Source organism: Rattus norvegicus, chromosome 9, assembly GCF_036323735.1.
Source record: "Rattus norvegicus strain BN/NHsdMcwi chromosome 9, GRCr8, whole genome shotgun sequence".
In the NCBI taxonomy this organism is placed as follows: domain Eukaryota; kingdom Metazoa; phylum Chordata; class Mammalia; order Rodentia; family Muridae; genus Rattus; species Rattus norvegicus.
The window spans coordinates 45,847,182-45,859,756 of record NC_086027.1 but is presented as its reverse complement, the minus strand read 5'-3'; the positions used below and the strand labels follow the sequence as shown (position 1 = coordinate 45,859,756).

Below are 12,575 nucleotides of genomic sequence, written 5' to 3'. Positions count from 1 at the left end.
CTCAACCATGTGTCTTTCCTAACACCGTCAGCTACTCGGCATCTCAGGGATCCATAGTCTCGTTTACCTCATCTGCTGATGCTGGAAGTAGGTTTGTTCTTCCTGAAGAACATGGCGTTTAGTGGACACTGTTCTTACCACAGTAGTGCAGGTTCCAGTGTCTAGAGGTAAACTCAGACCAAGACTGACATTTGATCATTTCAGTTTATTTTGTTGACAGGGTTTGATGAAGGAAACTTCTCTGTCACTTTCTATTTCTGTGACAGAACACCATGACCAAGGCCATTGGCAAAGCCTTAGCTAGGCCTGTGGTGTCAGAGGGTCAGAGTCCTTGATAGTCAGGCAAAGAAAACGCCAAACCAAAAACCAAAAAGCATGGAAGCAGAGACAGCTGAGCGCTCACATCTTTACTACGAGTGAGAGATGGAGAGAGATGGTGTAGGTCTTTTGAAATGTCAGTCTGCCCCCAGTGACACACCTCCTCCAACAAGGCCACACCTCCTGACCCGGCCCCATATGGTTGGTGGAAATAGTTCCACCATGTGGGATCAAGTATTCAGACCTATGATCCGTGTTCAGACCAGCACAGGAGCCGTCTGTCTGTCTTACCCCATTGCATATAAGGCTGTGGTGCTTGTTGCTTGCAACAGATGACTTGGTGTGGCCTGGTTGTGGTTCTGAGACAGGATCTCACGTAGCCACGCTGGCTGGAACTCAGTGACTGTGAACCCTCCTGCCTCTGCCTCCAGAGTGCTAGGATTGCAGTGCACAGTGCTACACTCAGCCATTCTTTACAAGCTTCAGCCAGTCAGTTCTATGCATTTATTCCAGTGGTATATTGGATTTCCCCCAGAGTGTTAGGACAGTAGAACGTTTTATTGTGGGAGAAATGTGGGCCCCGGCACTTGGGAGCAGGAAGTCAGTGCTTCTCTTCTGGAAAACTATAGAGTGTAAGACCCTTCAGAAGTGAGCAGGCTGCATGGTGACTCACCTCTGTAATCTCAGCACATGAGAGGCCAGGCACGAGGACTTCCCAAGACCCAGACCAGCATGGGCAACAGACTCAACAAAGCAAAACAATGGGAATTTTTTAAATTTACTTTCATACTGGGAAATGTAGTCGAATATTGCTTGTGTTGTTTTGGTTCTTTTTTATATGTATACATGTTTGCCTGCATGTGTGTATATGTACCATCTGTGTGCCTAGAGCTGGAGGAGCCCATAAAGGGCACCAGATTCCCTAGCATTGGAGATACAGATGGTTGTGAGCGGCCAGATGGTGGGAACCAACCTGGATCCTCTGTAAGAGGTGCTAATGCCCTGAATGAACTGCATAGTCACCCCTTTGGCTCCTAGCTGAGGGAGAATTATTGTGTTTTTTTTTTTAAGTTCTACTTATGTGTACACGTGCTTATACGTGGAAATGTGCAGGTGTGTGTAGGTGTCTGCAGAGGCCAGAAAGAGGCATCAGATCCCCTGGGTTCTGGGAGGTGAACCCGGCGCTCTGGAAGAACAGGATGCTCTTAATGCTGAGCCAGCTCTCCAGCCCTCCAGTTGAACTCTAAGCCAACACTGCTTGCTTACTTAAATTTCTTTCTGCATTTTAGATCTTTGTGTTTTATTTCTTTACCAAATAGGATTTGCCCAATAACATGATCCATCAGGTGCCAATCAAATCGCTCCCTCAGGAGTGGCTTTGGTGTGAGACGTGGTGTGATGATGCCTCTAAGAAGCGGGCCAAGACCATCGACCTGGTGAGCTGCCCTCCCTCCCTGTCCTGGGGCCTGTGACAGAGCCTGGCGGCTGCCAACGCCCATTCAAGTTGGCGTTCTCTGAGTTGTGCTTGGAGCTGCAAAGCATGTCCTGGTCACGTCTGCAGGGCTCTTCCTTGCTTGCCAGATGCAGCAGCCTGCAGGGCTGTTTTCTGCTGCGTCACCCTTGTCTTCCACTTCATCCCTGTGCCTGGACAGGTTTCTGTTTAACCTGTAACCGTTGCTGACCTTGGTTTTGAGAGCAGTTTACTGATTAGCCAGGCAAGCCCTAAAATCCTGCTCTCCCTTACTTAGTCTCACGGGTGCTGCTGGAGCCCTGTGGCATCTGGACAGAGTGCCTTTGCACCACTGAGGTGTGTTGGTTGTGTTTTCAGTGTAATAATCCCATGACTAAGGAGCCCAAACTGGAGGCTGCTGTGCGGATCGTCCCTGAGTGGCAAGACTACGACCAGGAGATCAAGCAGTTGCAGACCCTCTTCCAAGAGGAGAAAGAGTTGGGGACCCTGCATGAAGAGGAGACACAGGAAGGTGAGTGTGAACCTGACTTTGGATAAGTCATTCCCAGCTTCCGATTTGTTGCCGAGACAATGGAGGGGTCCCTTGCCCTGACCCCATCCAGGGTCTGTTTTTCATTTTGTCCCTCAGCCAGCCTTCTGAACAGCACATTCAATGCAGTTTTGTCGTCCTCCACCCAACAAACATGCGTGCTTACTTGTTTTGGTCAAAAATTGTGTGTGTGTGTGTGTGTGTGTGTGTGTGTGTGTGTGTGTGTGTGTATTTAGTGGTGGGGTGCACACAGGTGTTGGTGTGTGTGTATGTGTGTATGTATGTACGTATGTATATGTATGTATGTGTGTATTTAGTGGTGGGTGCACACAGGTGCTGGTGTGTGTATGTATGTATGTGTGTATGTACCTATGTGTGTATTTGGTGGTGGGGTGCACACAGGTGTTGGTGTGTGTATGTGTGTGTATGTATGTATGTGTGTATGTACCTATGTGTGTATTTGGTGGTGGGGTGCACACAGGTGTTGGTGTGTGTATGTGTGTGTATGTATGTATGTGTGTATGTACCTATGTGTGTATTTGGTGGTGGGGTGCACACAGGTGTTGGTGTGTACCACCAGCACGCCTGTAGACGTCAGGACAGCTTACTTTGAGTGGCCAGCTCTCTCCTTCTGCCAGTGTACTTACCACAGCCTTACAGCAAACCGCTCATGGGGCAATTGTGGGGTTTTCTTTTTGAAGCCACTAAAGCTTGCAAATAAACTCTCATATGCTTGTCTGTCAATGCAAGTCTAGAGGGTTTGCGCCAGGCTGGGAAGTGAGAGGACCAAGAGGTAAACTCACTTGCACCAGCCTATACCAGTGAGTAAATTGGACTCTTGATTATGAACTTCTCCTCCTTTAAACTCATCCTAAGAAGCAAGTGCAGAGTTTGGATCTGGAGTGACTTGAGAGTCCGTCCTGGAGACTGCAGGATATAAGTGTCATAGCTAGAAGGTTACAGTCACACACTCACCACAAAAACTCGGATCTGGAGCAGGAGAGACAGCTCAGCTTTAAAAATCACTGTAACTCCAGTTCCAGGGCATCTGATGCCCTCTTCTGGCCTTTGTGAGCTCAGCATGCATGTGGTACAGGGACACAAGGCAGAATACCCAGACACATAAAGAATGAAAATAGGTATTTTTAAGAAATTCATTATGCAGTTACCTATGGATAAATGGACAAAGAAAAGGAACAGACTGTTCAAAAGAAGAGCCATACGTGAGGTATGGAGACAGTGATCACATTAGTCACCATTAGTATCTGTACCTCAAATGTAGATGGAGTGGTAAAGCCATCATAGAGGAAGGACGGTGGTGAGACTGGTGAACGAGCCTTGCTGAAGCTGTCCGTGTGTCTGGAAAGCCTTGTTTAAAAGCAGCGGGTCTGAGCCTTTAAATTCTGTACCAATGGGCCAGAGAGATGGCTCAGCAGGACAAGTGCTTGCTTCATAACCTGAGTTCTCATTCCCACAACTCAGGTCAAAGCAAAGGAGAGAACCCACTCCTCAGAGTTGTCCTGTGCGCACGTGTGCTCCGTGACACGTGTACAATAATGGTAGCAAGTACAAGCATGTTATGCAAGAAATGCTTCTCTCTTCAGCAATGCCTCTATTGAGAATCATCTTAAATAACTCAAGGGAAAAGCAATACACGCGGAGAGGGAGGCTTACTTTCCTGATACATATCAATTAGCATCGTTAAAACAGTTTGAGGATCAGAGAACAGCTCCCCTGGCTCACAGAAAGAATGTGTCAGTGCAGCAGGCCTCCAAGAAGTGTGTGGCGCTGCCCTTGTAGAGGCAGTGAGAGCCCAAGGGCAAGCGGCAGTTCTTAAAACTGAAACCATCTCCTTCTCTTAGGTTTGCTTTCAGACCTTCATACAGAAAGGTGAATGCCAAGCTTCTGTAAACCATCTGAGGACTGCAGATGTGCTGTGGGCTGTGCTCACACTGGGTTATGACTTAAACCTCATGTTCCGTTGTTCTCTCCCCAGGATCTCAGAAGCATGAAGAATTATGATCTCTGGAGGAAGATAGGGGACCCACGTCTGACAGTTTTGTACTAAATGCTGTTTTTTTCTGATCTGTTGAAACAACTGCTGATGAACTGACTGATTGGGCAGGTGTATCACACCTATTGATCTGAGCATTTGATTAGACTACTGCACCCTAGTGGGTGCTAGATCCTTGGGGCTAAGGCTCTGTTGGATTTGTACCTCAGAGGAAGACAAGTGACCGATCTTCTGGGACTCTCTTCTCGCCAGAGGGAACTGAAAGAAGCCCAGTCCTTCGGTGCCCACATCCCAGAGCACACATTGTTGTGCTGGTCCAGGAGCTGGCCAGAAAGGTCACCATGCTCTTCCTTACCTCAGTTTACCTGCAGCCCTCGCTGCAGTGCAGATGCCCACCCTGTACCAGGTCAGGCCGGCAGATGCTTCATCCATGCCTCGAGGTCTACGCCAACACGCTCCTCCCATCTCCTCTCCTCCCCTCCCCTTCCCCTTCCCAAGCATTGGGCTCCTTGTTTAATTGAGCCAAACCAATAATCATGTGTCTTCAGGGTTGGCTCAGTACAGTTGCTAAGCAAATCGGTCTTCAGGAGAACTGGGGTGGTGTGGATAAGACTGGACAAACAGCAGGTAGCAGAGTTTTGGGATGTTCAAGGGAAGATAGAAACATTGGCCATTCTCTTCAGTCCACTATGGCTGAAGTCAAAGGAAGCTTGATTCTGTTCCCAGTGAACTTTCTAGGTAATTGTTTTGTAAACAATTTTTATATTTATGAAAATGTTTTGCCTTTTCTTCCTACTTTCTAAAAAGCTGTTGGTTATCAGTTACCTGGCTGGGCATAGGCGTCCCGAGTCCCTCAGTAACCCCTCTCAGCTTACTCGGCCTCCATCCGGATGGTCACCATTCTGTCTGCCCTTTCCCTTGTAGAGTTTTCTCTCGGACCCTGGAGACTGTGTCTTTGGATGTTTCTTCCCCCAAGTGCTCTCAGACCTATGACCAGGAATGACTCTATCTCTGGAACTCAGTTTCCTATACTCTTCTGTCTTTCCCTTTGGCTTTGGCTCTGAGGGTCGGTCACTTTTGGCCTTTGAGACTTGCCAAGGTCCGGTCTGGTTGTAAGGTACCTGCTGCTATCTGAAACAGCGCCCTTCATTGCTTTGTGTGTTTTCACAGCCACAGCCCAGCATCACCTCAGGAGCAGCCTGGGCTGAGGAGCCTTTGAGGGGTTGTTAACCTGGCTGGACAGGTGTAGGTGTGTAGTATCACCTCTGCCCAGGACTCAGGGATCTATGCAGAGAGTAAGTGTTGCTGGGCACCAGGCTGCCTTCCACCTCACAGGGGCAGATTTAAAAAATCAGAAGGGAGCTGGGGTGTGGCTCAGTGGCAGACAGAGAGCTTATCCAGCAAACCCAAGGCCTTGCCTTCTGTCTGGCACTATACCCCCACATACACAAAAAAAATAAAGACTGAATATGAGGAAGGAGTACTGTAGGTGACTAAGTCCCCATCTATCTAAGTTAGGTTTCAAGGAAGAATGACCTACCTGAGCCATGGTTGGGGATTTGAGTGGACAGTTGTTAAGTAATAAATAGCGAGAGACAAAAAAATAAATCGATTGGGAACTCAGAGAACCAGCATAAATCCCTTAACTCAGTCAGCTGGAGTTCCCTGCTGAGAGCCCTGGGGAGAGCACAAGTGTCCCCCCTCAGTTGAGGTTTCCAAGTAAAAGAACAAAGAGTGACACTAAAAATAACATCATCCAATTCGGTGCTCTCAACATTCCCCAAGAAACCAGCTGGGAAGCTGACACGGTCAGCCAGAGTTTCCCCGGGCGTGCGTCCGTCCATCCCTCTCCCACTGCAGGCGCTTTCGTGTTGAGGACAGGCTGTAGCTGAGCCCTCTGACCTTGGAAAGGTGTCTGGGGATAAATTACTTCCTGGCTGTTTCCAAGGATGTTGTATTTTGACTCTTGGAGTATCAAACTGTTTTGTCATTTGTTATGAAGTTGGGGAGGGGCACACATCCCTAGACAAAGGCCATGGAGGATACTTTGAGGTAAACATGTCCCATAGCTAGCGTCTTAGCTTAACTAGCACATTTATTGATACAATGTATATTACAACATGAATTTTAAAAATAAAAAAATTTACCACACATATATCAAGTAATTAATTTTTTTGCCCCATTTTCAAATCCAATTGTGATCTTAAGATCCAGCCTTTGTTCAGGCTTCATGTCCACACTGGATTAAGCTTTCAGGGATGCCCCACTGCTGTGCCCAACTGTAAGCAGAAACCGTCCTCCTTGTGTCCTAGGAGCCTGGAGTGTTGGGCAGGGAATAGTCCGTGCTTATAAATGCTGGCCCCGGTGACCAGTTTCCTTTTTACCAAGACATGTGTGCATCCTCTGTGGAAAAGGAAGATGTAGGTCCCCTGTGGTCCTTTACCCACTAGTGTGTCACCACCTTGATGTATTCACAGTTGATGCTGGCTTAGCCAGACCCAGCCTGCTTCTAAAGCTGTCCAGGCCCCTCCTCTGCCGGTTCCTTCCTCGCTTCCTGTGGATTAATCATCTCTATAGATAAAGCAACTGCCACAAATGGGATGCCGCCTTCAAGTGCCCCTCGGAAGGGCATCCCTGTCAGTTTCACCTGACATCACCATGTAAGAGCATACTGTGACTGAAGAAAGAAATGAATTATTCTCCAAGAAGCAGGAAGTAACTGATCACATGGATTATTCAGGCTTCTGGAAAGTTCCAAGTTCTTGGCCTGCGTCTAAACGGTTCTTTGACCTCTTGTCATGTAGGAGTAGAATTGTTTCCTTTCTGAATCACTAGGGCAGTGTGACCTGTGACATGTCAGAGTCACATGTGCCAGTGTGAGTCGGTTGCTGTGTTCTGTGAAAAGCGGCACGTGACTGGCACCTAGAGCTGCCAGGGCACAGGTCTCCAGAGTCCTGGGCTTAGCCAAAAGCATACTGGAGGTGCCCATGTTGAGATGTGGGTGGACTTCAGAGGATAGTTGGCATCGCTGCCCTGGCAGGAGCTGCATTTCTGGTTGAACGTGATCGTCTCCGGGCGTGCATGCACTGCGCTGGGCCTGTCTGGTCAGAAGCAGACTTCACAGCAGGTATGTTACCTGGTTTTCGTCTGAATCGCTGAAGGGTGAGCTGAGAGCCCAGAGATAAAGAAGGAAGAGGAAACCAGGAAGCAAGCTTGACTGGCATATTTTAGACTGGTTGGACATGGTCACCAGCATGAAGTCGCTCCTCATGTGCCCTTATCCTCCAGGACTAAACGGCCTTCTAAAATTACCCTTCCCAGTTAGAGCTTACTCTCAAAGAAAGGATGCACTGGAGGCGTTAGGAGGGTGAGCCTGCACTTTTTTTGGGTAGATCCTATCTGTCTAGAGGGACAGATGCTGGCAGCACAGAGCATGGCTTCCAGGGCTCAGTCTTCTTGAGTTGTTGAGTCCTTGGCTTTATGGGATATTGTGTGGCGACAGAGTCAATCAAACGGCTCATCATACTGTTGTTTAGTAAGTAGGTAGCTGTTTTCTGTTGAGTTTCATGAGCTCCCGCTTCTCTGCCTTAAGGTACTGAGGACTTCTCAAATGCTGGATCAAGCACATTAAACACTGTCACTCAGGAAGTTACAGAAATTTCCAGGTGTCTGGAAGGTTCTCCTCTCTCATTCACTGCTGCTGTCTTGTGTCTCTGTATAATAACAGAAAGCTCTTCTGTGTTACATAACAGTGGTGGATTGGCCAAGCGTGCAGACTCTCCTCACGGAGTCATCGTGTGCTGACAGTCTGCAGCAGCAGATGAGGGTCAGTGCCAAGTATCCACATGCCACAGGGAAGCCCATCAAACCGGGGACAGAGAGCAGGAGACCTCTCCCGAGTCTCCTGGGTCCTTAGCATGTGGAGGGTCTGTGACCGGCTGTATGAGCAGGACTTGGCGCCACGGGGTCTTTTCCAGCCTGTTCCCACCACCTTATTTGTCCCCACTGAACTCTCGACAGAGAACTCGGCACCATTCCTTTAGCCAGATGCAAACTACATTAGCCTAAGATTGGCAGTTTGGAACAAGAGACTACCAAGCACTCTGTTTTCCTACCAGAAAAGGGAAAATGGAGACAGAGCTTAGGTTTTAAAAAGAAACTCTGTCCCACCATCCATTCAAACCAACACCTCACCTCATTCAGCGATGAGGTTAATGTTGTGGATGTCTTAGTCCAATGCAGGTGTCACCGTGAGAGTAAGCTCTGTCCAACACAATAAAATCCCTCCTCTCTTCTTACAGCTGTCTGCTTGGTCATTGTGTGTGTGTGTGTGTGTGTGTGTGTGTGTGTGTGTGTGTCTGTGTGTGTGTGTGTGTGTGTGTGTGTGTGTGTGTGTGTGTGAAGGTAATCTAGCCCTTTCCTTCTCAGAGGTTGGAGGGCTCCAGGGTCTGGCCACAACTAGTCCTACAGGTCTTGGGCCAACAGCCAGGCCCCTAACTCTGGGACCTGCCCCCAGCAGAGCCTGGGTGACAAGCACAGTGCCAACCATGAGAGGCAGGTGCATGGAGCCTCAGAGCGTGCTGCAGACCTCTTCACTGAGTCCCCCAGGAGACATGTGGGTTCTGCCCCACTCCCCTTCTCTGAGCTGCTCGGGGGTGGGAGTGGAGCCAAGTCCAGTTTGACCACTCCAGGATCAGTCCACACTTCAGACCGATGTGCCCAGTGTCCTTGCTGAGGTGGTGGTAGTCAAGTCCTGGTGCATGATGCGGGGAGGAGGTTAGTGGGCAGGAGAAGCTTCTACAGGGAAATGAAGCTTAAATACAGCCTGGCAAAGAAGGGGGAGTTCTGTGTGTGTTTGGTTTTGTGTATGGGGGACTGGGGTGTGTGTGTGTGTGTGTGTGTGTGTGTGCCAGAGGGTACCATCACTACTCTTCAGGAGTCATTTCCTCTGTTTGAGACAAGTTCTTCTGTGACAGAACCCACCTAACCAGCTGGGGAGCAATCCCCAGGGATCTCCGGGCTCTGCCTCTTAGATCTCACTTGGTAATTCCTTTGCTCTTAATGTGCCCTGCACTTGCACCTTTACTCGCAAGTTTTAATTTATAAATGTATGAGTACTCAAGGTTCTCAGTGTGAAAGCTTGAAATGTAAGTATATTGATGATTGCCACAATGGGTGCATGACACCTGCCGCCTGTCACCAAACATCAAAGATGGTTTCCAGCTGGAAGGCTATCTGAGCAGGATCCTCCATTACCTCAACTCACCTCCAGCTCAGAGCTTCTCAACCCTTCTTCATCCTGGTCTCCTTTTGCCTGAAGAACTTTTATGTGTCCCTGGGTATAGAAAATAAGTACACACATCAGACATTTATTGATGATAAATCAAAGATGTATTTTAGAACATTTGTATAAATATAATTTTATCATTTGTATCAGTTACCTTTATACTACTGTGATAAAACACCATGACTGAGGCAGCTTATAGAAGGAAGGGTTTATTTACCCTTGTGATTCCAAAAGGATAAGAGCCTGTCATGGGAGGGAACTATGGCAGCAAGCAGCAGGCTGGAGTGGAAGCTGAGGGCTCATCTCCTGAACTGCAGACAGGAAAGAGAGAACTAGGAATGGGGCAAGCGAAACCCAGAAAGCCTTCAGTGACAGGCAGATGCTCCAACATGACCACATACCCTACGACTCCCCAGCTGCAGATAAAGTAACCAAATGCATCAGATGGTGGGGACATCTCCACGTTCCATTCCCTGGGCCCCATTGTCTTGTGACCACATCAGAATGCCAAGTGCATGAAGCTCAACACCAAGAGTCTCTTCTGAGACTCAAGGCAAGGTCCCTATAAAATCGAAAAGCAAAAACAGATGCCCACCACACATGGTCCAGAGCATACACCACTGCTCCGAAAGGATCTACACAACATGGAAGTCAGTGGATAATCAGTTGACGGCCCTCACCTTCCACTTTGAGACAGGGTCTCATTCTCCACTCCTTCTGCCAGGCTAGCTAGCTTCAGAGCTGCCGGAGACTCTCCTGTCTCCACCTCCCATTTCCCCGTAAGTTCACGGGGAACAGTTATCCTTCAACATCCCCCTTTTCTGTAACGTGGCTTGTAGCGGTCTCACCTTAGGTTGTGTGTCCTGTGCAGGAAGCGCTTTAGCCGTTGACCCAGTTTGCCCCATCTTTTAATGATTTTTTTAAAGATGCAACTTAAGCAGCAGTTTTAAAATATTTTAAGCTTGTGTGTATGTGTGTGTTGTGAGCCTGTGTGTATTTGTGTGTGCCATGTGTGTGCAGGTACAACCAGAGGACGTTAGAGTGCGTCCGATCCCCTGTGTTGCAGTTACACGCAGTGGCAAGCCACCTGATATCGGTGCTGAGTCCTCTGAAAGAGGGGACACTTTTAATCACTGAGAGTCATTTCTCCAACCCAAGCAGTAATTAGAAACAAACAAAAAACCAACATGTCTAACACAATACAAAGATGTATTGATACATGCTGGGAAATAGGGGTGGAAAGTATTAAAAGTGTGCATTTTCTGTACTTAAATCACTGTTTCCCAGGCAGTGTTCATTGGCTCTGTTTGGTGTGACCAATGCACGGATCAGTTTGTTGTGTGTAGAACTGAGACTGCAGTGAGCAGAGGCCCTGTCACCAGAGACAACACATGCAGGTTTGAGAATGCCTTATAGGAGTTAGCTTTTCTCTCAGAAATTGAACTCAGGTCATTGGGTCTGATAACCCTGTAATAGTTTTTCTTTTTAACACCTCTTTGATTCAAACAGGAGGCTCTGACTAGAGGTCTGTCCTCTACAGACATAGAGGTCAAATTAATCCCTCAGCCACTTCTCTCTTGGGCTCACACTCCAGACCACCAGCCATGTCACCCTTGGGCTTTGTCTGGACACATAGGGGCAACTGATGTCCTGTGTTTGCTGAGATCAAATGACAGCAGGTTAAGCCTGCTCGCCCTGCCTCACCTCCTCCTTCCCATGATTCTTAGTGGAAGGGTCACCCTCGTTTACTGCTGCCTAGTTAGCTGTTCCTCCCGGAGCTGTACTACAAAACTAGAGTTTCTCTGTCTCTGTGTGTCTCTCCATCCCACCCCAGACTGGCCTCAGATTTCGTATGGCTCCAGGATGGCCTTAAACTCTTAATCATGTTCCCTTATCCCCTAAGTGCTGGAACCCAGGGCTCCACCAACCTTACTTCTCCTCAGTACCTATCCTCTGCATGTGTGTCTTTTCTCCACTAATCATCCATCACTACTCCTGGTTTTGCTTTTTCTGGGGTTTCCAATCCAGAGCCCAGAACCCCAGCCATGCCAAGTCCATGCTTTGCCGCTCGCTATCCTATGCTCCCAGCACACTGTCTGTTTTTAGAAACATATAAAGAAGTCACAGTCACATGCTAATACTTTTCTCATTGCTGCAACAAAGTGACAAAAGCAATTTAAGGCTTTCCTTTGGCTCCCAATTGTGCTTCACCGGAGGGAAGTTGTGGAAACAGGAGCTTGAGGCAGCTAGTTACATTGTACTTTGATTGGTAGATTACGTCATACTGAGTGCCTCTTCCCATAATGCATCTTACTCTACCCGCAATTATACATAGGCAGAAGATGGTCAAGAGGGGAGTCTACCTCAAGGTAACCTGGAAGGACACAGTGTACCTCGGTGGTGTGTGTGCCCCACTTCTCTTCTTCCTGATGGATACATAGGGAATAAAGTGAAATAAAAATGGTCTAATGAGGTTGTCATTAGGAGTGAGAATCTGTACTGTTCTGCAGAGAGCACATACCGTCCTTTGAAAGTGGGGGTTTGAGGAGGTTCTGAAGAAACCAGGTCCACAGTTTGGAGAGGGACGAGTGGCCACATAGAAGGCCCTAGGAGATTGTGCATTGTCAGAAGGGGAGTGGGTCTAACTCAGTCCGAGTGAAGCTCCGGTTACTTAATGAGTCCCTGTGTGTCCTCACAGTGGACCTCTTGCCTCAGTTTCCTTAGCAGCTAGGTCTTCAGGCTACATCCTGGGTACCTGGCAACATCAAATTCTTCCCCAGTGAATCAAAGAAAAAAATCAAAAGGGAAATTTGGAAATACTCTGATATATTTAAAGTGAAAAACTACAGCAGGTGAAACTCTTGAAATGTAACTGGGAAATGTCTAGTTATAAATGGCCATGTTATAAACCAAGAGGGCTGTGGGCATCTCTGGGGGCAGTCCTCAGCACGGAAGA

The 12,575-nt window shown here is 48.0% G+C and overlaps 1 protein-coding gene across 2 annotated transcripts in view; it reads left to right on the top strand.

Moving 5' to 3' along the window:
* Uggt1 (UDP-glucose glycoprotein glucosyltransferase 1) overlaps nt 1-8,630 on the top strand; it is a 113,328-nt gene extending 104,698 nt beyond the window's left edge. The window contains exons 38-40 of one of the 2 annotated variants that reach the window (XM_006244735.5): nt 1,638-1,754; nt 2,147-2,300; nt 4,315-8,630. In XM_006244735.5, the coding sequence (XP_006244797.1) occupies nt 1,638-1,754; nt 2,147-2,300; nt 4,315-4,340 (297 nt within the window). In that variant the 3' untranslated portion in view covers nt 4,341-8,630. The remainder of the gene's footprint in view (nt 1-1,637; nt 1,755-2,146; nt 2,301-4,314) is intronic. The other variant, NM_133596.2, reaches the window with a different exon arrangement.
* The last annotated feature ends 3,945 nt before the right edge of the window (nt 8,631-12,575 follow it).